A 26168-nucleotide genomic window follows, 5' to 3' on the forward strand; every position below is an offset into this window, starting at 1 on the left:
GAAAAGCACAGGTGAGATATGAGGCACTGGACTAGAAGGGAAGGGTAGACATCAGGCCAAATCCCAGGTGACTGTAAAACCCAGTGATGGTAGTCTCCAGATGATGAAGGTCACACAGCATTTTTCTCAGCAGGGTAAAAGTGTGCTGGTATTTATACCCTCCCACACCCTGCCCATCAATCATTGGTTCAGGCTTAGCCCTGGGACCTGATTTCCAGCCTCTTTTCTGAGTACACTGATGAAGGGTCTATGATAGTCGGTGTGGGGTTGGGGGAGGAAGACACCAAGGGCAGGGGCATGTGGGAATGGTAAAGGATGCACAGACAGGGTGCCTTACAGCCACGCTGAGGAAAGTTCAAATGTCCACAAGTCCTCTGGAGCTCCTACATAAAGCCCTATTCTTTCAGTGCTCTAGTCCCTGAGTCCTGTGAGCACACAGTTCTTCCTTGTCATTTAGACTGCTTCTTCAGCTAGGAAGGTCCCTTCCTGCAGGCCCAGGTAGATCCTTGGCAGTGATTTTGAGCTTCTCAAGGGATCTGAAATGATGACTCTAATCTCATTTGCCCCTGGCCCTGTCCAGGAAAGGTCACCTCAGAGCATTCCCACACATTCCTCGCCCCTCGGTGCCAAGGATGCAACATCTGCCTGATACATGTCTTTAATTATAAGGAATATGGAGAGGGGATACCTACAAAATTAGAGGTAATTGGGTTTTTGAAAAGTCATCATTTTAGGGGCATTTTGTTCCAGTAGGAGCTTTCATATTGCACAAGTGTTTTGCTGTTGATAAGAGGTTTTTTCAGGTTTTGTTTTTCTTTTTTAACCTTTGTTTCTTCTCTTTGTTTCTGCATAAAGGGAGTTTACAGATGTAGACATTTTGGAACAGAATGAATATTCTTTTGGGTTCAGCAGGTTTATGGTGACCTGTTCTTGTTTTCACATATGTATAGTTTACAGGAAAACATTTCCAGCAGTCCCATGAGCAAGCTCGGGCAAAAGGCAAGTTTTTCTCTTTGCTGGTTCTGACATTTTGCATCCTAATAAATTCACAGTGGAACTAATCCAGCTGTCTTTTTGGAAAATATAAAGTTTGGAAGAGGACTGCTACTATTCATAGCTATGTAATAGTTTGTTTTATACTGTGTGGAGTTGTAGTTATAAACATGCAAGCAGCTGGCAATAAATGACTTTATGACAGCTATTTCCAAGGTATAATGAAGAAAACAAAAACAAAGTTATTGCTTATAATTATGGTGCCTGGGTGAGCTTGCACAATGTACTTCAAGCACTTCACTGGCCAATTCCATGTGATCTCTTTCACAGTCTCCTCTAAATGACCTCGGCCTTCAGGTTATTTAGCCTTGGGGATGGTACAGTGAATTTCCAGTGCAATTTGTTAAGCAGACAGCATCCTTTTGCTCTCTTCACGCATATAATGGGGGGAAAAAGTGGAATTAAGGACTCTTCTTTATTATTGAAGGGGTTTTACATTAGAAAAAACATGTTTGGGGGCAGTAGTTTGTCAATCTTTTCAAAAATGTGAATGTACCTTTCCATTAACCCAGTGGTTAAACAAGTTAACTTCATTTCTAGAAATAGATCCTACCAGAATACTGTTAAGTACATAAAGACACAGTCAAGAATGCTCATTGAGAGGTTAGTAGTTATAGCAAAATTTACGGACACCCTATGTAATCACCAATGTGGCAATATTAGATGAACAGTGTAACCATGCCATAGAATAGTGCATAGACCTTAGAAACATGAGATGGATCAATACACACTGACATTGAACCATCTCCAAGATCTAGGACATAAAAACAAGCTAATCTCAGAACATAAACCGTAATGCATGCTCCAATTTATGTAGGAAAAAATATATGGCTATGTTTATATATGCCATCTAACTCAATTATTTCTTCATTCAACCATTTGGCGGATATTTATTGAGTTCCAGCCAGCATTTTTGGTGCTGGTGATACAACAACAAGTAAAACAAAAGTCTTCTTGGGAGTTGCAGGCCAGTGCAGGGGGATATTGAAATCGAGGACACAAAGAACAAGCAAACAGCTGTGTGTCAGGTGGTGTAGGAGTCATGAAGGGATACAAAGCAGCCAAAGGGAATAGAAAGTAATTTAGCTGGAGGCCAGAAAGAGCCTCTTTGAGGAGGTGACATTTGATCAGAGATCTAAAAGGAACATGTGCCAGGCTGTAGGGACAGCAAGGCCAAAGTCCCTGAAGCAGGGCGGTGTTTTGTGTGTTTGGAGAACAAAAGGAGGCCAGAAAAGGGAAAAGTGAAGAAAAGGAGGGGGCAGAGGAAGCCAGGAGCCAGATCACTGGGAGCTTGGAGGCCATGGTCTTTATTTCAAGTTTTATTTAAAGTGTGGTGGGAAGCTAGGAGAAACTGAGATCAGGAAAAAGACTCAATTTTATTCAGGCCTTAACATGTGAATGCATTGAGTGGTATGCTGATGACCATACTGTTACCATGAGGGCCTCATGGGGAGGGTCTTCTAGTTGAGTCAGAGGAAGGGAGGGATGTGGCTGTAGGAGAAATTCTCTGTGCTCTCTGCCTACACCAGTCTTGTATGAGCTTTTGGGAATGTAGTCGTGCATGATTTGAATAATTAAGAAATATTAAAGGTAAAAAAAAGGATCAGTTATTCATTATGCAAAATAATAAATAAATTCCTTAGTTAGCATTCCTTTCTCTGACCTTAAGCAAGTTTGCTTTCTTGGCTTTACTGGTCCTCCATGTTTATTGAAAAGGGGTAATATGTTCTTTATCACAGGATAAGGATAAGTTCGTGAGAATGAATCAGATAATATACATAGAGCTCTTAGCCCCGTGCTTGGCACATTACAGTAATTCAAAACTGACAGCCATCATTGTTGCCATGATGCCACCTCCCATGTCGGAACAGTGTAAGGCATTCAGGATGCTATGGAATCGCCTGACTCTCTGCAATCTTAATCCTGAACTGTAGAAAAGGATAAGGGACCATTTTGTAACATTGTAGAATTAAATAGCTGAATAAGCCATCTAATCTGACTCTGTTCCTTTTATAGATGGGACAACTGAGGCACTGAGGGGATATACTGTTGGCTCTCAGATTTATAGCTAATGAGTGACTCTGATCTCTTGACTTCCAATTCAAATCTCTATTTACTGCATCAATATTTCCCTAATTTTAAGCATTCACATTCTACCTTCTGATATGATGATTATCTAATATTTTAATTGACTCTTTAAGTACTTTTATTTGCATAGGAAACTTTGTATCATCACCCTAAGTGGAAAACCAGTATTCCTTCTTGGAAGTCATTAAAATAACTTAGAGTTTTAGCATATTTATGTCATTGCTATTGCCACAGTAATGCTATGTAACAAACAACCCCAAAATTTAGTGACATGATAAGAAGCATGTCTTCCTTGCTCATACACCTGTCTCTCAGCCTCAGACTACATGAAGCATGGTCCTTCTCATGGTTCTCCTCTAAAGTCAAGAGTGTAAAAGTTCAAGTCTAAATGTCATGTCTACTATTATCCCATTGACCAAACAAAGTCATATGCTCAAGTCCATCATCAGGGATACAAAGAAAATACATCCTCCTTTAATGGAGGTACTGCAAAATCACATGGTAAAGCATGTAGATAGAAGGAGGGATGAAGACTTGGAGAAGTAATGGGGATATAGGGTATATCAAAATAATATGTACATATTACATTGAAATGAGTAATAGCCATCTGTTCGCCACCTCAAAATATCTTGCATACTCCGAGAGTTAGGCATATCACAGTCTGAGAAGCACTCAGGTATTCTGCATTCTGGATAAGGGGACTATGGCACAACCCACTATCCCGATAACCAAACACCTAAAGACAAAGAAAGGTACCCTGATGTTCATTATTTCTAAGATGCTCATTTTCTCATATCCTGTGTTCTTTGAAAGTAGGGTGCCTCCTATACCCTGTTTCACAGTCAAGCATAGTCATGGTGAGTTTTCGCTGCCTGTATATATGGATACTTGGTTATCATCCCTGGTGGACTGACTGGACAGCTGCAACCTCTTGACTTTCAGCCAACCAACCAATTAGGGGCCATATGAGGGGGAGTTCTGTGTTTGACTGTTGTCTGAAAACCTTTTTTGGCAACAAAGAAGAAGCCAGCTTTAAAACTTTTAGAGAAGGCATTAGAAGCTTGGAAGAGAAGTCCAGAGTGGAGCACTCATGAAGAACTGGATCAACAACGCCTTTCTTGAGAGCACAAGGATGAAACTGTGGAAAACTCTTACCTGTGACTCTGTAGTGAAAAATGATTCTGAAGTACTGGACTTTGCATGTGGACAAGTTTTAGGAAATCTTAACCAATTTATCTCTTTTTAATCTCTTCCCTAGAGCAAGATGTGATTTAAGAAATTATCTAAATAAATCCAAAATAACAATTTCAATTAAGTATGCAATAAAAATCCTAAATGATAAGGAAACGTGTTATATTTCAACTCATAGAGCTTCCTCTTTCTTAGTGGTACACAAAGTACAACAAAATAATGATGTTGCTTGCAATCGATAGCTTCCTCAGTGAAATGGGATATAAAATTAAAAACAGTTAAATGGAAGTTGTATCAGGTAGTATGCTGTTGCTTGCAAATAATGGAAAATCTAACTAAAACTGAATAAACAAGAAGGAAAGTGTTGGCTCAGCAATTGAAAGATTCTCAAGACTGGGAGCACTTTACAGCTAATTTACACCAACAGCTCACTGATGTCAGAACTTTCCATCTCTCTCTCCTTGTGGCTAAGGGGGATGTGTGCTGCTTACTTAGGTCAATCAACACCTTCCCATGCAGCTGAGGATGGAGTCAGTCCTACCCAGCTGGCAAGGCTGTTGTATAAGCAATGGGTAGATAGCAATGAACGTGGATAAGGAAGAGAGAAAGAAATTCCCACTTTATAGGAAAGCATGAACCAAGAATCAAGAGTCAGGGAAAAGAAAGGGATGGTTATGATGTTGGCTTAAGGCTTATTGCCTTGGTTTTGAGGCACTCTTTGAATCAAGACAAAGAAGGTGGTGGGGTATTTCCTTCCTTTTCCTCAAATCAAGAAGTGGAAACAGACATTCAAGAGGATGGGAGGCATAGTCCACAACCCTAAGGATTTCAGTGTTTTTACAAATGTATTTGAAACCAACATGCTGGGTTAAGGAAGTATTTTCCATTTAGTGGCTCAATCTATAATTTCACAAAAGGAAAATCCTCTCTCACTCTCCAAATCAAATGATTATTTTCCCCCCAAGAGAGCAAGTGCATGTTGACTTGGAAAAATAAGCCTAAAAGTCAAGCGCAATGAAGCAAGTTTCTGATGGCTATATGCTGGGGCCTGATTAGAATGGAGACTTTTTGCTCCTGGGGCTTCTGGAAGGAGAATATGGAGCCTTACAAATTAGGCTGATGATGTCATTCCCTGAGTTCCACAGGTGACTGCTGAGTTATGTGCACTTGAAACAAACCAGGCTAATTGGCCTGGGTTTTGGTACAATCTACCATTCTTCCACAGGAGAGGATTTTTGTGGGAGGTGGTTATGCTAAATACAACTTTGAAATAAAGAAATCCCATGCTACTCACTTCTAGTGACACTATCAAAAATTTATTATGGCAAAGAACACAGACTGTATGCTGTAAAATCCCTTACTTGAGCTCACTTGCTCACTCTTTCTTTCTCAACCCCTCTCTCTCTCACTTTTTTTCTCTCTCTCCCCCACTTCCTCATTCCCTCCCTGCTTCTGTCCCTCTCCCTCTCTCTCAATAAAAAGTGATTAACGGAGGAGATTTAGCTTGGATGAATTACATGCAAAGTTGTTGTACATAAAGTGAACTTTTCCCATGATATTGTATTTCCATCTCTGCTTTATCATTGCTTTTTTGTTTGAATTAATGCAATAATATTACTGAAGCCATCCTCCATTACACGACCATTTGCCTTCACATTCAAGGCAATGATGCATTTTCAGATGAAGCTATTTGTCGTTGTTAAAACAGACAAGGCAGTTGGCACATTCAGACTCAATTACTAAGTTGCATAATTGATTCCAAGATATTGCTGGGAGATGAGGCAAATGCAAGTTGCCATTAACTGTTCAGTATGTTCTCTTCTGTGAGATCTAATGGGAAAAAGACTCCTATAACTGGCCCTAAGAGGGAAGCAGAAGGTAGTTAGATCAGTTCCCCAGGAGGCAGACTCTGAGACAGAGATTAGGGTGCACGATGCTTATTTAGGTGTGCCCTGGGTGCACGATGCTTATTTAGGCGGGCCCTTGGGATCCACACTTGGGGAAGAGAGGGGAGGGAAGCAGGAGTGCGCAGAGGGAAAGAGGAGCTCTGGAGCTGGTAGGGCCCTTCAGTTTGTATTGCATTAAGCTAAGATGAGCCAAGCCTTTTCACTCTGTATTAATTAGTCTTTGGATGTGGACTATCCTGGGAAGAGGCATGACCCTGAGTGGAGTAGCCCTTTGCATCTGAGGCAATCCTTGAAAACAGTGATAGTTGGAGACTGGCTGCTGACAGAACTGCTGAGGTCTAGGCCCCAGATTCTAGGGCAGTTGTCCTCCTCCAGGGATGATTTGGACTCTTAGGTGGATATTTGACAATGTCGAGGCATTTCTTTTTTTTATTGTCACAACTGGGGGGAGACCATTGGCATCAAGTGGATAGAGTCCAGTGATGCTGCCAACCACCTCACAGTGCACCACCCAGCCCCCAGCAACAAAGAATTATCTGGCCCAAAATATCAATAGTGCGAAGACTAGTGGAGGGCAACAATTCCCCTTGAAGTGGAGCTTGATCAAGATATTACTACCTGTCAGTGTTCTGTGCTCCTTATTCCTCCTAAACCTCCCACAGACACTTTGGTTTCCATTTACTAAGGAAGAAACTGATGCCCAGAGAAGTTCAGTTAAGTGTCCAACAAGGTGAGCTGGAAAGATGTCCAGGTGGGGTTTAAAGTGGGCTTGCTTGTCGAAAACATCGTGGTATCTCTCGGGCTCCACTAGATGGCTTGATGCAGCGGGTCTCAAATCTCTCTCTCTGTCACCAACACAAGATGGGCGAGGTTTACGTGCTCAGTTCACCCTCATGGAAGTCCTGAGTCACGCACTATACACTCACTTCCCTCTACTTTGTTTAAAAGGCACAGCAGAAAGTGAGTGAGCATGGCCAAAATGATAGGGATGACCCTGAATCCTCTCTAATTTGTATTTTTAAGTTGGCCATTGCTGACCTCTGAGCCCTTTCTATTAGTAACAAATTGCTTACGGTAAGCTTGGAGCTGCTTTTCACACAGAGAGAAAGGCCGGTCAGTGGTCTTGGTGAATACCTCTAGAAAGACTAAAGTATTTCCAGGAGAATTTGCTTCACGCTATCTCCTCATGGTTCTGTGTCCTTGGCTGTATTGAATCATTCACGAACAATCTTCACCATCTTACTGGCACCTCCAGAACCCAAGGAATCAAAAAAAAAAAAAAAGAACTCATTAATTCATTTATTAATTCACTTAAAAAGTAGCTCCTATTCCATTTCAGAAACTGTCCTATTTATTAGTATTTACTAATAAAGAAACAGAAAAAAGAAATCTATCACTTTGCAGACATATAGGTGAGCTTAACAGAGTCCATTATTACTCTTTCTACAACAAAATCACATAAATTGTGACTTTTTAAATAGGACATCCATGTAAAGGGAATAAACATGGAGTCTATAAAAATGTTAAGGAAAATAAAATGTAGTACACATTTAACCCAATGATATAAAGAAAAAAAGACAGACATTCCATCATCATTGAGCTCAGTAATAATGTTGGGTATTACGGTCAACCCCAGCTGCAGCGTTTGGGTTCTATAGCACAGTCACATTTTTTAAAAATTCCGTCATCGATTTCTATGGCATATTTCTATATGGTGAATGTTACCATCTTCGTTTTCGGCTGCAAAATAAAAAGACGGGAAAGATGGAAACAACTTGATTAAATTTACACAGAGGTACATTGGCAGAGGACATTGCTATGCTCAGATCACGTTCCCCTGTTAAAGAGCCTTATATAGAGCTAGCTTTCTTTCTTTTTTTTTTTAAAGATTTTATTTATTTATTTGAGAGAGAGAGAATGAGATAGAGAGAAGGAGCATGAGAGGGGGGAGGGTCAGAGGGAGAAGCAGACTCCCCGCTGACAGTAGGGAGCCCGATGCGGGACTCGATCCCGGGACTCCAGGATCATGACCTGAGCCGAAGGCAGTCGCTCAACCAACTGAGCCACCCAGGCGCCCTAGAGCTAGCTTTCTATTCACATTTGTTCCTTGACTCTTTCAGTCATATTCTTTACACATTGCTGGGTAAAATATGGGGTCTTAGGCGGTTTGGGCTGCTCTCACAAACTGCCCTGGACTGAGTGGCTTCAACAACCAACATTCCTTTCTCACAGTTCTAGAGGCTGGGACGTCTGAGATCACGGTACCTGCAGATCTGGTATTTGGTGAAGGCCGCTTTCCTGGTTTGCAGATGGCTGTCTTATCATTGTACCTTCAGGAGGGGAAAAGACAGAGTGCTAGCTCTCTTCTTCTTCTTCTAAGAACTGGAACCCTATCGTGGGGTCTCCACCCTCCCCCTAACCAACTCCCGAAGACCCCACCTCCAGATACCATCACATTAGGGCTTCAACATGTCAATTTGGGAAGACACAAACATTCAGTCCATTGTATATGGTTTAAGCAGTAGTGCCTCTGTAAATATTTAAAAACTGACTCTAAAAAAAATGAGTATATGTATATATATTTTTTAATTTTACTGATAAAAAGAATGTATAGCACACAACTTACAAATAAGAATAGAATATACAATACCCTTTATTATAGATTCTATGCAGCTGATTGATTCTTACAAAAAACTTTTGCAAATGTTATAAAGATTTTCTGTCTATAGGCAACCTATGGTTTCAATTTCAAGCATAGTCCAACATGAACGTTGATTGATATTTTCAGGTTTTAAGCCACTAACATGATATCACTTAATGTCCAGCTGGGATAGGATGCTTGGTAACAACACCATTACATAGTATTTATATTATACATACATTTATAATTAATATATATTTATATGTTATATAACATACATGTTACATAAATGTATATAACATTTATATTATGTAAATGTATAATAGACATAAGTCATCTCAAGAGCAGAAGCAATAGTAAAACGTGGGCAAAATAATTAGGAGGTGATGAGATGATTTCTAAATATTTGTTTTAGATGTAACTTCTCATTGCAGGCTTATATGATTTAATTTCTTAATTATGACTTTGTTTAACACTTGATTCACAAGATTCCTGGAAATTTGACAGCTGGCTCTCATGAACTGGTATGATTGCTGCTGATAAGAAGTTTTCAGTTAATCAAATATGCCCATTTTCCACAGTGTCCCCTACTCCAGCTGAGTGGGGTTTCAGAGGTCTGAGCATGTGACTAGAGGGCATCCCATTATCAAGCAAATAGATGTTGAAATAGAAGATGTCCAGTTGGGCAGAGTTGTTCTTTTAAAATTTATTGTTATTTTTGTGGTTTATTCACAGGCATTTCCCTGCATCTCAACCGGCATTTATGGTAAGTGATCTAGCTTTTGATAATATTTGTATTTCTTTATTTTGTTGTTAAAGGCAAGGTTTACAGGAAAAAAAAAGATTCTCTGATGGATACAGTTATTAAAGAGACTCAAAAGGCAGGTCAAATCCCATGGAGGGATCTCAAGAGGCTATTCAGATATTTGGTGTTCTTGAATTTTGTGGTATTGGATACCACGTGTAATGATTTGATACACTGAGGCTTAATGTCTTTTGTTAAACAAAACATTTTGCTTTGGTAGGATTTGACCTGTAATAGGGTTTTCTTTAATAAAGTCAGGTTTTTCTCTTAGATGAATCATAATGCACATAAAGCCTAGCAGTATCACTATTTTGTTGTGAATTACAAAATAATGGAAACATTAAAATGGACGCGTGTGCATGTATCACTATATTTAATTTTAAAAATATCCAAAGAAGTGACTGTTAATAAAATCAAATAATTTTAGTAAGCTGCAAATTTTTGTTAATGTTGATGGATTGTTTTAGATAATGACTGCTTCACTTACAGATGGAAGCAAAATGTTTTTATAATCACTTGTTTTCACTAACCTAAAGCTCTCAAAATATTATTCCACCTACAGTGACATTTCCTGATGTGTTTTTTCTTCAGGCCATTAATAAATGTGTTTTACAATATTAAGGTAACATGGGGTTTAGTTGTCATTTCAGGGTTTGCTAATCAGGCAAAATAGATTAGACCTTTCTGAACTCAAACTTCTCACATAGAGGCACTTAACCGAAAAATAAAATATGTACAAATGTAAAGAAATAGTTTAAGTTCATTACTATTGGGAAGGGAAACCTAGATTGATGTCAAAGGTACAAGATTTATTTCTTCTTAATATGGTGTTTCTTTTGAAGGTCTTGGAGAGAATAAAGTGGAAATTATAGGCCTGAATCAAGTTAAATGGGGAAGGATTTGGCCACATAATTTAAGAATTTGAGGCATGTCTTTTTCCTTTCCATATTCCACTAAAGCCCCTGTTTATGGAAACACAATGGACACTGAGCTGGAGAGGGCTAAACTGGACCATCTGCATAATCTCCATTAGGGTCATTCTTTCTGCCTCACAGGTGCCCAGTTAAAAATCTTAAGTATCTGCTTAAAGGAAACATGAAATGCAAAGTTTTGCCTGGGCAAGAGCCCACATCTTCATTTCACCTTGTCTGGAGTCAAATCAGACTCCACTGCAGAAATGGTTCCTCTCTCGAGAATGTTCTCTTACGACAGTCTTGATTCTCCTTGACAACAAACAGACAAACACCCACCTGCCTAAAACAATACTATACATATCATTATTTGCTATGTTTATTATTACCTTGTCAGATTGTTGACATCTGTTTTTTTCTGAGAATCTATGACAATGTGGAAAGAATTTCAGGTGAATTTAACATGTTACACTGAAAAAGGGGAAAGGGGGAGGAAAAGAAGAGAAGTGAAAGACAGTGAGGAGGGACAGGAAAATGGGAGGGTCAAGAGAGAATAGTAAGAACTAAATCAAACCTGAAGTGGCTCATGGCTAATTTTAATCCCAAGAGGACAGAGATTTCTTCTCAGAGAGGATAATATGGCCCAAAGTATATATACTCACTTGTTCAGTACTCCATTATGTTGGGTAGGAAGGAAATATTGAAGACTCTTGGGGAGGGCATTGACAGCGAGTCACAGCCACTGGCTTGGAGGACTGCCACCAGGCAAGCTTCATCAGTTTTCACAATGCCAGGTCCAAGAAGATAGTTTTCAAGTCTGGCTACTCCTTTCTTTCCCCCTCAATTTTTTGAGTAAATTTAAAATTGAAGCTGATACCGGCAAAGTCAGGTGTCATTTTGCTTCCCTTAGCCCCACTGGAGCTTGAGGGCCAGATCTTCTTTTAGCTCCATGAGATCCTGTTTTAGCAACTTTTAGATCACTCCAGTTCTCTTTAGTTGATGAACCACTTCGCATTTTGCAACTTGGATATTATTTCCTAGGTCCCTTGTGAAGTCATCGCTTTCTGATTAGTCCTTGATTCTCTCCCCGTACCCATATATTATAGATCGGTCCTTTTCTCACTCTTGTTCAGAGCCCCTTGCTCTGCCTCCTTCATTATCCAAATCACATTTACTTTTATCTCTATTTATTGGGATTTGAAAGCATCCTTTATTTAAGGAAATTGGTCCACAGCTAAAAAGAAAAGTTTTTTTTTTTTTTAAAGAAAAGTTTTAAAAAGGAAGCAAACAAAAATTCCCAACACTTTGTAAGTCGTATGAGAATGGATTTAGAATGAGAATTCAGAACAGTCTCTTGGTTCTAGCCTCCCCCTTCTTATTCCATAATCTACCTTACTAGATTAATTTTTCTAAAATACCACTTGGTGCACATTTCCCATCTGCTCGGGAGCCTTTGATCATATTCCATTACCTGCAGGTTAATATTTACTCCTTTTGGACTGAACAATAGGTGCCTTATGTATCTCCCTAAACCAGTGCTTTCAAAATGTGTGAAGAAGGGGAGGAAATCTCTTCTCGAGGATGTGAATTGATGTGCCAAGAAATTTGTATGTACCTTTGATTTTGCATCTTCATTTTTTAAAAAAATTTTATTTATTTATTTATTTGAAAAAGGGAGAGAGAAAGAGTGAGCATGAGCAAGAACAGGGGCAGAGGGCGAAGCAGACACCCCACTGAGCAGGGAGCCCTACACAGTGCTCAATCCCAGGACCCCGAGATCATGACCTGAGCCACCCAGGTGCCCCTTGCATCTTTAAAAGGGTGATTTAGTTTGCAGCATTTCCTAAACTTATTTGACCATTGTTAATTTTCTCAGCCCTCTCAGGACTAGTGTTTTCTCCTAGAATATAGCTTTAGAGATTTCTTGTCATACATACACCCTGGACACATCTTCTGTCACCCACAGATGAGCTGATGAATCTCAGAACACGTTAGATACTTTGCCAGCTCCAATCCCGTGTGCCTTCCTTACAGCACACTGACACATGCTCACATGCACATACATACACTCATACATAGACACACACTCATACCCACATGTGCACCAAAATCACACACACACCATCACCACCACGCCCCGATGTCCAAACAAAAACATACCACACACACTGATACAGTTGAATTATAACCTCTGAGTAGTCTTCCTTGAATATGCCAACTCTTAGTGGCCATTATATCTTTTGAAATCTTTCGGCATTATAATCTGAACAATCAACTGCCCCCTCATTTTTGGCCCATAGATTTTTGTTTGTATATCCTGTACTCACCCCCAGTTTGGAATGCTTTAATGAGCATGGATTTATTCTGTGCACAGCCAGGCCTAGCATTATATCTATAGGACAAACAGCAAATAGTTGCTGTTTGATAACAATGATAATGATTATAACCCAAAGTGTTGCCTAACTGAAGATCCAAAACACAGATTTGTTGATTGGCAAAATCACAGGTAGAGGAAGGCTTCTTAAGTCGGTATTTTCTTAATGGACAAACATCCCTATTTTAGGAAAAACAAATACGCTTCTAAAAAGCATCTCAACCAGAAATGGTATCTGTAGGTATGGCAACATCCACCTTGATAAGGTAAAATGAAAACTCAAGAACTTGTTCAGTCAGAGACAAGCTGAACACAACACTTAACTTCACTTAAGAAAATGCCCCTTGCGGTGCCTGGATGGCTCAGTGGGTTAAATGTCTGACTCTTGACCTCAGCTCAGGTCTTGAGCTCAGGGTCATGAGTTCAAGCCCCACATAGGGCTCCATGCTGGGTGTGGAGACTACTTAAACAAAAATGTTTGTTTATTATGACCCATGGGACAATGGTCAGTCAGAGAGGTACAGATCGACCCTGAGGCAACTGACTTCTCCAGACATGCCCTAGTTCCAGCCTGCCTCCCTGCCTGCTATGATCTCAGGCAGTTGTTTGCTTTAGATTTACCTTCACTTTTAGATTTATGGCCCACAAAGCCTCTGTAATTCTCTTTCCATTAGAACAAAATTTTGACTATGGTAGAGCTATCTTTTGAAGGGGTTTGGTTATTCAGTTGCCAAAAATGATCTCATACCAGGGTAATTTCAACAGTAAGCATTCCCATTTCATGGAAACCCGGACATCATCCCCACATTCACAGTGTGTCTGGCGGATCTCATATACACCAGTACTTCGGAGGCCCTTCAGCCACAGAGGAAGCCCATTCCCGCCCAGCCTTTCCCCACTCCTCAGCCTTTTAAGGACAGGCCCTGACAGCAGCAAAACCGGCTACCCCTTGCACAGTCTGAAGTATATCCACCATGCCACACAACTGGATTTAAGGAAGGCACACAATGGGAAATGACTTTGCCCACGTTTAAGTCCTCCTGGAAGAGGAACCCAACTTTTCCATTCTGACTTTCAGCAACTGATGCAGCTGCTCTAACCTAATGTTTCCAGGATGATTCCAGAGGCCACCAGACCGCCTGCTTACACTCAAGATGAAAAACCACATTTGGTCAAATACCAAAGAAAGTCCTGTGTTACTTTTGGAAAAATAGATCCAGATGAGGCTTCCAGGGGCTCTAAAACTCCCAAATTCCTGTTAAAGATTTGAATTGGCTGCTCAACCAGTCTCGGAGGGACAGATTTGAACTTCCTTGATGGACATTTCAGATCTCATGTGTGCCTTCTGCCCTTTGAGCTTAACTTGGACACTTTGGTGCTAATAAGTTTAACGAAGGAGGCTAGACATGATACATGGCAATGGAATTTTTACTGAGAAGTGAGCAGCAAAAATAATTTTAGTCCATTTTACGAGAGTTAATATAGTTAACAGAAATGAAGTCCAGGTGGAAAAGTGTATCCCTGGAGTAAGTGGGAAAATAGTCTCTCTGGAGGCAAAGAGAAAACTTGAATCTTGCTTTCCAGGTACAAGGTGGTGTTTTTAGAGAGGAAAGACTTTTAGACATTGAGTTATTGGCTGGAAATGTGCGGAAAAATATGTAAGTGCAGCGTAACTTAGCTAAAGCAGCTTTCATATTTATTCAGCCTATTTCTGTTATCAGTGTGGAAGGCCTGTTTCTATCAAATCACCTGGCCTCCCTTTGCTTTCCTTGAAATGCTGCCAGGACACAGCTTTTCTAATTGAATCCCTCATTTGCATTCAAGTTTGCTCTTTTGCTTCAAACTGGTAAAAAGGAGACCAGCCCAATGCTTCTTTAACCTTGTATTTACTCGGCAAATATTTTTATCACTACCTCTGTCCAAATTCACAGACATGACTTGGAAAGAAACCAGGACATCCTCCAACGGCAATGCTAAGGGCATGCCCTCCGTCAGCTTTAAATGCTGACAGATTTCAGAGGGTGTGACAACCATTGCTGGCAATTCTGGGCTCGCTGGAAGAGTTACCTTATGTAAGACACTTGGGAACCAGAGCAAAATTGACAAAAATGTGTGCCCCTCCCTTTCATCCTCCCCTGACAGCTCTCCCCTCCCTCTTGCTTTCTTCTTTTCCCTTTGATATTCCCATTTGCTTTAAAAACTTCCTTTCAGGTGGTCTAATAATGACTCTTTTCTCCCTCATAAATTCCCTTCTCTGACATCCTGTGTTTTTTGTCCTGGTCACGTCATCCCCACTGTATGAAGCCTTATTGTTCTTGGCAATCCTTGCGTTAATTGCTGACCCTCAAAGCAAAGTAACATTAGAATCAGTGTAACTTACTTCCCTTTGGGAAAATGCAGTGCTGGGGCCAAACCCATCTCAACTATATCACATTTGAATATTATTTTATAAACTGATCCTAATGAAGCACTGGAGTAGTAGCTGAACGGACAATGAAATTCTAGCTGTTAGTGTTTTTAACCCTCTGAGTGCTTACCATTTGAGTAGACAGTTCTCACAAATACACTCACACATGCACACATTTATTCATTCATCCCACAAAATGTGGTGAAATTCCCCTCTTGCCCTCTTGAAGCTACTTGGGTGTTTAATAGTAAAAAGACTTCCAACTAAGAAACTTAAAGGACCATCATTGCTCTGGAAAACAGTTTCAAGTGTCCAGCAACAAAATATGCTAGTTCAGCTTACATAAAAATAACACTGGGTGTTATACGCAAGCAATGAATCATGGAACACTACATCAAAAACTAATGATGTATGGCGATTAACATAACATAAAAAAAAGAATGATTACATTAAAAAAAAAATGACAGTGAGACCCACAGGTAGACTTACCCCAGGGGAACTGCCAAAAGAGATGAAAATCCTGGAAACTTATCTTCCTGGTGCTGCGGATGCAGTGAACAACCAGTGTCATTCTCCCTGGTGTTCTGTTCAAACTAAACGATTTTAGGACTTAATTAAAAGATTAAGCATTTCAAAAAGTAATAAAGATTGCACTTTGATTACTGTTTCAGAGGTGCAGATGTCTCCCTCCTTGCAATTGTGTCAAGGTAAAAATTTGACTGAGGATTAAAAGGTACAAATGATTTCAAACCCACCCTTACTCAAAGGCTGCCACTTACTGTTACGCTACATTAAAAAAAAAAAAAAGCCTTTCTTATAGAAAATGTATTAAAACAGTAAGCCTTCTAAGGAAATAGAAAAGCCACTTTAGTAAATTTTGGAGCCTATGTGCATAGTAGTAACTTTGGGAATATCTTTTAGCCACATTGAAAAATAGGAACACTATTAAGATGTTGTCCCTAGAAAACTGTTTGAAGGCATCTAAAGAATTGACCACACTTTCTGTTCTATCAATGAAATAATTTCCATGCACTTTGCTCGTTCTTCTCATCCAGTCTTGAATGACATTCCCTTTTCTTGCCCCTTTTGCATTCTTGTATCTGAAGGGTAAGTTTAAATAAACATAGCTCAGCTCTCTTTCTGAAGGACTTAAAAAAAATAATTCTGACAGTTCTCAGAGAAGTCAAGTATGCTTAGCTCTTTAGGACAATGATTTCCATGTCAAATCCTTTTTAGTCAATGATTCTATTTTTAAAATGCATCTTGAAATGCATTTGGAAGGGACCGTATTAGTTAGAGTAAAGCTAAGCTGCTGTAACAAAGAGACTGTAAAATAGAGTGGCTTAGTGAATAGAGATGTTTATTTCTCTCTGTGCTAACAGTTCCAAAGTGAACATTCTGCTTGTGGGAGGAGGATTTGTTCCACTGTCATTTAAGGAGCCAGAAATCCACCATGGTGTCAAACAGTTGCTCTGCCTACCTTAAGCCATTGTTCTCATGTATTTACCTGCCTTGGTTCCAGCAAAAGAAATGCGTATGATGGGCTCACGCCCTATCTTATGGTCCCTAGACACAGAGAAGCACTTGTCACTTCCATCTGTTTTCTATTGGAGAGAAATTGGCCTCATGAATGTCTAGTGTGGAATCCACATTTCTGACTACAAGTCTGTTATGTGGAAAGAAGGGGACATTGAATTATGATGTATTCTAGATATCACTGCTCAAGAGGAAAAGTAAGGCAAATTAAATCCAACAGGTCACTCAGAGATGATTTAGTTTGGGGCAGTGTCATCTACCTAGAATCAGTAAATATTTTTGAATACTTTATAATCCTGAACCCAGAGAAATTTCAAAGTATGAAAATCACAGGCATCATGACAGTGACTTATCATTAGTTGTTAGCTAGTATATTTAGACTTTAAGATCTGATCTCAGTGGTATTCACATTTTTTGTGCCAAAAAATTTGCAGACATATCAGTGGAAACTAAAATCAATATATTAAGAACAAATAAATAATCATATCATTTACTATATTTGTAATTTTGGCCCATTTCCATAAAAATTCTTGGAGGAATCAATTACAATTTGTTTCTGTAACACCTTATTCCCCTAAGGCTATAACCATTAGAAACATACCTGAGATCCTGAGTAGATATAGATCAGCATCCTGCATACCAAGGAACCTTAGGGAAATGTGACTGTAGGAAAGAGTCTGATCATAATAGAGTAAAATATTACCAGGAAAGAGATGGGGAGAGAGAGAGAGAATGGTAATATGAATGTGAATGTAAAACTCCTGAATAGTCAAAGAAAGTCTCCTTAAAATCTTTAGTACTGAAGAAAACAGTATTTTTATACCTTGTCTCTCATTTCAGCATGGTCAATAGGGAGAATTCACCATAAGTGACTTAAAATTGAACTGAAATTAACAAAACCAACATGAAATTACCTCATGCCTATAATTTGGTCACCTAAATTTATTTCTTAATGTTCTAAATGAATCTAAGTTCATCTAAATCTTTCCAGATCTTTCTAAGCATCTATCTGTATTTTTCGATAAAATGTATTTTCCCTTTACTTAAGACTTCTTTCCTTTGGAATTTAGCTTGTGAAATTGGACTCTAAGCTCTGCCCACCACCTAAGGCAAAGTCAGATATAGGTTTTGGTAAGTTTTTAATTAACAACTACAAAATAAATAGATCCTCAACAAAATATAGGCAAATCAAATTTAAAAAGTATAAAAACAATTATGTACCATGATCAAGTGGGATTTATCCTAGGTATGCAAGCTGGTTAAACATTCCAAAATCAATTAATGTAACCGTCATATACTAAACTAAGGAAGAAAAATCATATGATTATCAATAGATATAGAAAAAGAATTTAACAAAATCTAATACCAATTCGTGATAAAAACTCAGTAAACCAGAGGGGAACTTCCTCTACTTAAGTGGTAAAGACTATCTGTAAAAACCTACAGCTAACAGCATACTTAACTGTGAGAAACACAACTTTGTTACTAGATCAGGTACAAGACAAGGATGTCCCATCTCACTAATTTTTCAACATCACACTGAAAGTCCTTGCTAATGCAGTAAGGCAAGAAGAAGAAATAGAAGGTATACAGATTGGGAAGGAAGACAAAACTATCTTTATTTGGAGATGACATGATCATTTTGTAGAAAATCTGAAAGAATTGACCAAAACAAACCTCAAAAAACAAAAACCCAACTCCTGGAACTAATAAGCAATTATAGCAAGGTTACAGGATAAAAGTTAATATAAAAAGGTCAATTTATATAAATAAATACCTGGAGAGATACTTCATGTTCATAGATAGGAAGACTCAATATTGTCAAGATGTCAGTTCTTCCCAATTTGATCTATAGATTCAGTGTAATCCCGATCAAAATACCAACAAGTTGTTTTTATGCATATTGGCAAACTGATTCTAGAGTTTACATGGAGAGGCAAAAGACCTTAAATAGCTAACACGGTATTGAAGGAGAAGAACAAGGTTGGAGGACTGACACTACCCTATTTCAAAACATACTAAGAAGCTACTATAGTCAAGACAGTGTATTTTGGTGACATAATACATGAATAGATCAGTAGAACAGAATGGGGAGCCCAGAAATGGACCCACATATGGGTAGTCAACTGATCTTTGACAAAGGAGTTACAATACAATGGAGCAAAGGTAGTCTCTTCAACAAATCATGCTGGAACATCTGGACATTCACATGCGAGAAATGAATCTAGACAGAGACCTTATACCTTTCACAAAATAAAATAAAATAAAATAACTCAAAATGCATAATAGACTTAAATGTAAAATGCAAAACTATAAAACTCCTAGAGGACACATTGGCAAAAACCTAGATGACCTTGGGTATGGTGATGCCTTTTTAGATACTGTACCAGTTTTTCTCAAGCCTCTTCAAAGGCTACCTTTGCTTCAAGATTCTGGTGTCCTGCTCACCTGAGTGGTGATATACATTTTTTGGTAACATGGTCTGTATCACTCACTATGTGTGATCAGTCTTGAGTATCACTGCATCGGAGGACTGAGGAATAATGGAGAATGAGGGTGGGTATCAAAGTGACTATGGTCATGAGTTTCAGGGTCCCACATATCTAGGTTTGAATTCTGAGTCTGTCTCTTATTAGTTGTGTGTCCTCAGGCAAATTAATCTCCAGAACTTAGTAACCTCAATTGTCACAGATGGATGACAATGCCTCTAACATGGGGTTGCTGTAAGATTAAATGAGATAATGCATTAAAGTGCTTGTCATGATGTCAGACACATAAAGATGAACATTTAACAATCATCATTACTATTATTGTTAATAGTAATTTTATTTTTGCCACTATCATTATCATTATTACTCTCCCAATGGAGTCTGAGTTCATTGAGGGCAAAGGTTTTTGAATATTTTTTCACTCCTATCACCTAGATATGAGAAGAGTTTTGACGCTGTTGAGCAAGTAGTTCACTATTTGAAGGAGACTTTACTCAGGCCTTGAATGACACCAATCCACAGTCCCTTCTCATAAAATCACCTCACTTGCTGCTGGATTACTTCTGCTGCTTCTCTGAAAACTACCTGTCTCCTGTCAGCCACCTCTATGTCCTGTGGTTGAGCCGTGTGAGTTAAGGCATCTAGAATTGAAGCCTATTTTCAGCATCATGCCATGCTTTCTAAATCACACTTAGCCACAACCACTATAGACTATTGTTTACAAAATAAAGTCAACTTGTTTCAGCAGTTCCAAGTTTTCTACAGTTTATCTAAGCCCTAAGAATGAAAACATTTTGTTTTCTCTGTATATAAATATGTTTTCAGCGAAAAGAGAGACAAAGTAATTGTAGTTAATTGTGGCTTCAAAAGTGAAGTCCCATGTTATAAGACAGCATACCGTTCTTCTCTAGGAAATCTGGGGAAATAGAAAAGTTACTCTGCCATTTGGCTTGAAGAGGGGAAAGCGCAATGCTTGCTTTTTCCCCAAAAAAAACATCAAGAAATTTGCCCATTTTTTTTTTTTTTTAATTTCTAAGATCATAGGGTCATGGGATTAGAAGCCATTTTGGATATCACACTTGTCTTAGCTCCTTATTTTTCTGGCTGAAACTCAGAGTTTTTGAGTGACTTATTTAGCCACACCCAAATAATTCACAGAAGAACTGAGATCAGATGTCCACCGGTAAGGCAAAGAAGCAAGGATAAGAGTTCGAGAATCAGGAGGATATGAGATTATAGCCCAGGATGGTCGACTCACTAACCTCTTCTTTGAACCTCAGTTCCAAGCTTCCTCATATGCTAGGTGGGGATAATATTAATATGTACCTTCTGCTATTAGAAGAAAAGAAAGGAGTTGAACTGGAGTTCTTCCAGAACTGAGTCCCAAAGTCCTGACTCCCATACTCTCTCTAGGCCCCTATTCCCAACCCTGCCTCTTCTTCTACCCATACTTCTTATAGCTAAATCCTTTTTCTCTGGACCCCACCTTGGGCCACTGGGTTCAGCATCAGTAACTTGTGAAGATTGTGTTTATATAGAAAGTACCTGCACATCTGTCTCTCTTTGCATTATATCAGTGCTTCTTTCACTTTATCATCAAAGACTGTTTAAAGATAAAGGGTAATATGTCTGTATCCTCCTGGTCCCCAAAGACAGCCTCTAGAAGGGGGAAATTTTGTTTTAGTTGAATCTCATATTGTATTTTAAAGTATAAATATATATTATAATCTATTTCTTGAAATGAAATGCTTTACATTACTTACCTGTTAAATAATTTTACAGTCCTCCTACAATAAATTTTCTTGTAAAATTAACCCTTAGGAAGGTGCCCATCTTGTAGTTTATGGTGCCTCTGGCAAACTGCCAATGCCCCAGTTTAAAAGCCAGACATTTGACCAGCCTTACAAATGTCAGCCCTTGCATATAATTACAAGAATCTGTGAAAGTGATCACCAGCAGCTCAGAGGTTCCAAGCTTCTGCAAATTCTGAATCCCTTAGCAAGCCAGAAAGATCTGCTGGCACTGCTGTAGGGAAAGGTTAGCATCCTAAATTATTGCATCTCATTTTTTTTTCAACTTTGCAAATATTTTATCTCCTCATCCATAGTGAAAAAGAAAAAAGAAGTATGCAGAGTTGCTGCTTTCCCATGTTATATATAGAAGGAAATGAGGACTCATCAGCTTTTTTCATCCTTCATAAAACAATGAAAATATGCCTCCTTGCTGGATAAAACAGGGATATGCATCAGGGGATCTGGGAAATGTAAAAACCTTGACTTGAAATGCCTTTTTTTTAGATCTCTGCACATGTTGAAGGCAGTATTGGAAACTAATAGGTGTGTGTGTGTGTGTGTGTGTGTGTGTGTGTGTGTGCGCACTATCCTAGTTTAGCTTTTCTCCCAATAGACCTCATCCCAAACTACCAGACATGGTAGTTTGTCCAGACATGGGATGAGATGAGAAGTAGAAAATACAGTGAGTGGGAAGAGATGGTGAAGGAGAAGAGCAATAAGAAAAGAAGGTGATGCAAGGGACGGTGGGGGGGTGGGGTAAGCTCATGGCAGGGCAGCCATTCCCAGGCAGGAAGAGACTGGTTCAATGACAGGCTAGGATATGCAGACCAATCTGTGCCTAGGAACATTCTTTGTGTTCTCCTCTTTCCATTTAGTATTGTTTTCTCCCATCCCTTTCCCTACCAACTCCTTCCACTTTACACTTACTGTCTTATTTGAGGCAATGCCCATCTTAGATGGGGCCACAGCGTCAGAGCTGCTAACAGCAACTAGCAACCTAGCTCTCCTCCAGCTCAGAGCTCTCCTCATCCTCCATTGCACTTCCTACCCATCATAATCACCATACATCTTCCTTTCCAGGAGAGAAGTCCAGTGCTCAATGGAGTGTCCATGCTGAATAAATTGTTCTTGACCTTTTCTGTAGCAGTGTATTTTCTTGTCTCCAATGGCAGTGATCCTTAAGAAACTCCAGGAAACTTTGCTTACTTAAAGGATTAGAAAAATAGGGTAGAAAAGTAAAACTGTTTTGCATTCTGCAGTGGGGTGAGGTAGGAAAGAACCTAGTGGGGAAGTAACTGATGATAAGAGATGGTGCCTCTATCCTTGCTGCCATTCAAAGAAATCAAAGGAAGTTAATAGAGATTGGTCTAGAACTATGTAAAGCCCAAGGATTTTTTAACAATACGATAGACCAGATGGACTTATATATACAGAACTTCTCATCCAACAGCAGCATAATACACATTTTCTCAAGTGCACATGGAACATTTTCTAGGGTAGATCCTATGAATCAAAATATTCACGAAAATATAAATTATATATCAAGTATCTTTTCACATCACAATGGAATGACCTAGAAGTCAATAACAGAAGGAAAGCTGGACATTTCACAAATAAATGGAAATTAACATACTCATGAACAACCAATGGATCAAAGATGAAATCAAAAAGGAAATAAAAGAAAATCTTGAAACATGAAAATGGACACACAACATACCAAAACTTATGGGATGCAGCAAAAGCAAATCCAAAAGGGAAGTTTTTGGCAACAGAACACATATATCAAGGAAAAAGAAAGATTTCAAATAAACAACTTAAATCTCATGGAACTAGAAAAAGAACAAACTAAACCAAAAGTTACCAGAAGAAAAGATTATTTCTGTTCTAAAGGCAATCTAATCTAATAAAGATTGAGCAGAAATAAATGAAAGAGAGAATAGGAAAACAACAGAAAAGATTAACAAACCAAGAGTTGGTTCTTTGAAAAGATAAACAAAACTGACAAACTTTTACCTGGGATTAGCCAAGAAAAAAAGGGCTTAAATACATATAATTATAAATGCAAGAGGAGACATCTGATTGCACAGAAATAAAAAAGGATCATAAGAGACTACTATGAACAGGGGCACCTGGGTGTCTCAGTTGTTAAGCGTCTGCCTTCGGATCAGGTCATGATCCCAGGGTCCTGAGATCGAGACCAGCATTGGGCTCCCTGCTCTGCGGGAAGCCTGCTTCTCTCTCTCCCACTCCCCCTGCTTGTGTTCCCTCTCTCGCTGTCTCTCTCTCTCTGTCAAATAAATAAATAAAATCTTTTAAAAAAAGAGAGAGATTACTATAAACAAAGAGATGCCAAAAATTACAACATAGAAGAAATGGATATATTCCTAGAAACATACAACCTACCAAGAATCATGAAGAAATCATAAAGAAATTGAAAATCTGAACAGACCAATAGTGAGTAAGGATATTGAATCCGTAATACCTCCCAAGAAAGAAAAGCCCAGGACCACATGGTTTCACTGGTGAATTCTACCAAACATTTAAAGAATTAACTCCAATCCTTAAAAATCTTCAAAAAATTGAAGAGAGAGTACTTCCAAACTCATATTACAAGACCAACATTACCCAGATACCAAAGCCAGACAAGAATACTACAAGAAAAGAAAACTGCCGGCCAGCATCCTGAATGTAGATGTAAAAATTCTCAACAGAATACTAGCAAACTGATTTCAAAATTATATAAAAGGATTATACAACATGATCAAGTGGGATTCATCCCTGTGGTGCAAGTATGGTTTAAAATGTGCAAACTGTGGTGGGTATTAAGAAGGGCACGTTCTGCATGGAGCACTGAGTGTTATACTCAAACAATGAATCATGGAACACTACATCAAAAACTAATGATGTACTGTATGGTGATGAACATAACATAAGAAAAAAATGTGCAAACCAATAAATGCAATGCATCACAAATATAGAGAATGAAATATTTTTTTAAAAACCACTTATGATAAAAACCCTCAACAAAGTGGATATAGAAGTAATGGAATGTACTTCAACATCATAAAGACCATATATGCAAGCCCACAGCTAATATCATACTTAACAATGGAAAGCTGAAAGCCTTTTCTCTAAGATCAAGAATAAGACAAGAATGACCACTCTTGCCATTTTTATTCAACATAGTATTGAAAGTCCTAGCTAGAGAAACTAGGCAAAAAGTAAAAAAGAAAAATAAATAAATAAATAAAAGGCATCCAAATTGGAAAGGAAGAAGTAAAACTGTCACTTTTTGCAGATGACATGGTATTATATATAGAAAACCCTAAAGACTCTATTAAAAAATTGTTAGAATAAATGAATTTAGTAAAGTTGCAAGATACAAAATAATATACAGAAATCTGTTGCATTTCTATACACCAATAATGAACTAGCAGAAAGAGAAATATATAGAATAATCCCCTTTACAATTGAATCAAAAAGAATACAATACCCAGGAATAAACTTAACCAAGGAGGAGAAAACTACCAGACATTAATGATAGATATTGAAGAGACACAAGTAAATGGAAAGATATTCTGTGCTCATGGATTAGAAAAACAAATATTTTAAAAATATCCATATTACTCAAAGAAATCTATAGATTCAGTGCAATCCCTATCAAATTCCAATGGCATTTTTTTCAATGAAATAAAACAAATAATCCTAAAATTTGTATAGAACTAAAAAAAACCTGAATAGCCAAAGCAACCTTGAGAAAGAAGAACAAAGCTGAAGGCATCACATTCCCTGGTTTCAAGCTATTCTACAAAGTTATAGTAATGAAAAAGTATGGTATTGCCATAAAAACAGACACATAGATCAATGAAAGAGAATAGAGAGCTAAGAAATAAACCCACACATATGTGGTCAATTAATTTATGATAAAGGAGGGACACCTGGGTGGCTCATTAGGGAGTCTGCTTCTCCCTCTCAGTCTGCTCCTCCCCCTTGCTCATACTCTCTCTCAAAATAAATAAATAAAATCTTTTTAAAAAATTATGACAAAGGAGCCAAGAATATACAATGGGGAAAGGACAGCCTCTTCAATAAATGTTGTTGGGAAAATTGGACAGCCACATGCAAAAGAATGAAACTTGAACATTACCTTATACAATACACAAAAATTAATTCAAAATGGATTAAAGACGTGAATATAAGACCTGAAACCATAAAACTCCTAGAAGGAAATAGAGGCAATAATACTCTTTGACAAAGGTCTTGGTAATGGTATTTTGAATCTGACAGCAAAAGCAAAAGCCACAAAAGCAAAAATAAGTAAGTGGGACTACATAATACTAAAGAGTTTCTGCACAGCAAAGGAAATCATCAACAAAATTAAAAGGAGAAACAAACTGAATTGGAGAAAATATTTGCAAATTTTACATCTGATAAGGGGCTACACACACACACACACACACACACACACACACACACACACATATATATCCAAAAGATACAAAGAATTCATATAACTCAATATCAAACAAATAATCTGATTAAAAATGGGCAAAAGATCTGAATAGACATTTTTCTAAGGAAGGCATATAGGTGGCCAATAGGTACATGAAAATATGTTCAGCATCACTAATTATCAGGGAAATGCAAATCAAAACCACAATGGGACATCATCTCACCTCCTCCCACCTGGGATATCACAATGGAATATAACCTCTAGGTTATTATAAAAAAGACAAGAAATAACATGTGTTGGTGAGGATGTGTAGAAAAGAGAACCCTTGTACACTATCAGTGAGAATGTAAATTGGTGCACCACTATGGAAAAAAGTATGGAGTTTTCTCAAAAAATTAAAATAGAACTACTTTATGATTCAGCAATTCCATTTCTGGATATATATCTGAAGGAAATGAAATCAGTGTTTCAAAGAGATATATACACTCCCATGATCATTATTTATCAGAGCCAAGATATG

General features: G+C 38.4%; 1 protein-coding gene across 2 annotated transcripts in view; it reads left to right on the forward strand.

The window, feature by feature from the left end:
- Window positions 1-26168, forward strand: part of MACROD2 (mono-ADP ribosylhydrolase 2) — a 2080661-nt gene that overhangs the window by 1447351 nt on the left and 607142 nt on the right. For both annotated transcript variants that reach the window (XM_073878419.1, XM_073878420.1), the window contains exon 7: window positions 9616-9646. In XM_073878419.1, coding sequence (XP_073734520.1) covers window positions 9616-9646 — 31 coding nt within the window. The remainder of the gene's footprint in view (window positions 1-9615; window positions 9647-26168) is intronic.

Source organism: Callorhinus ursinus, unplaced genomic scaffold (assembly GCF_003265705.2).
Source record: "Callorhinus ursinus isolate GAN/ISIS: 27379988/994484 unplaced genomic scaffold, GSC_fseal_2.0 scaffold29, whole genome shotgun sequence".
NCBI lineage: Eukaryota > Metazoa > Chordata > Mammalia > Carnivora > Otariidae > Callorhinus > Callorhinus ursinus.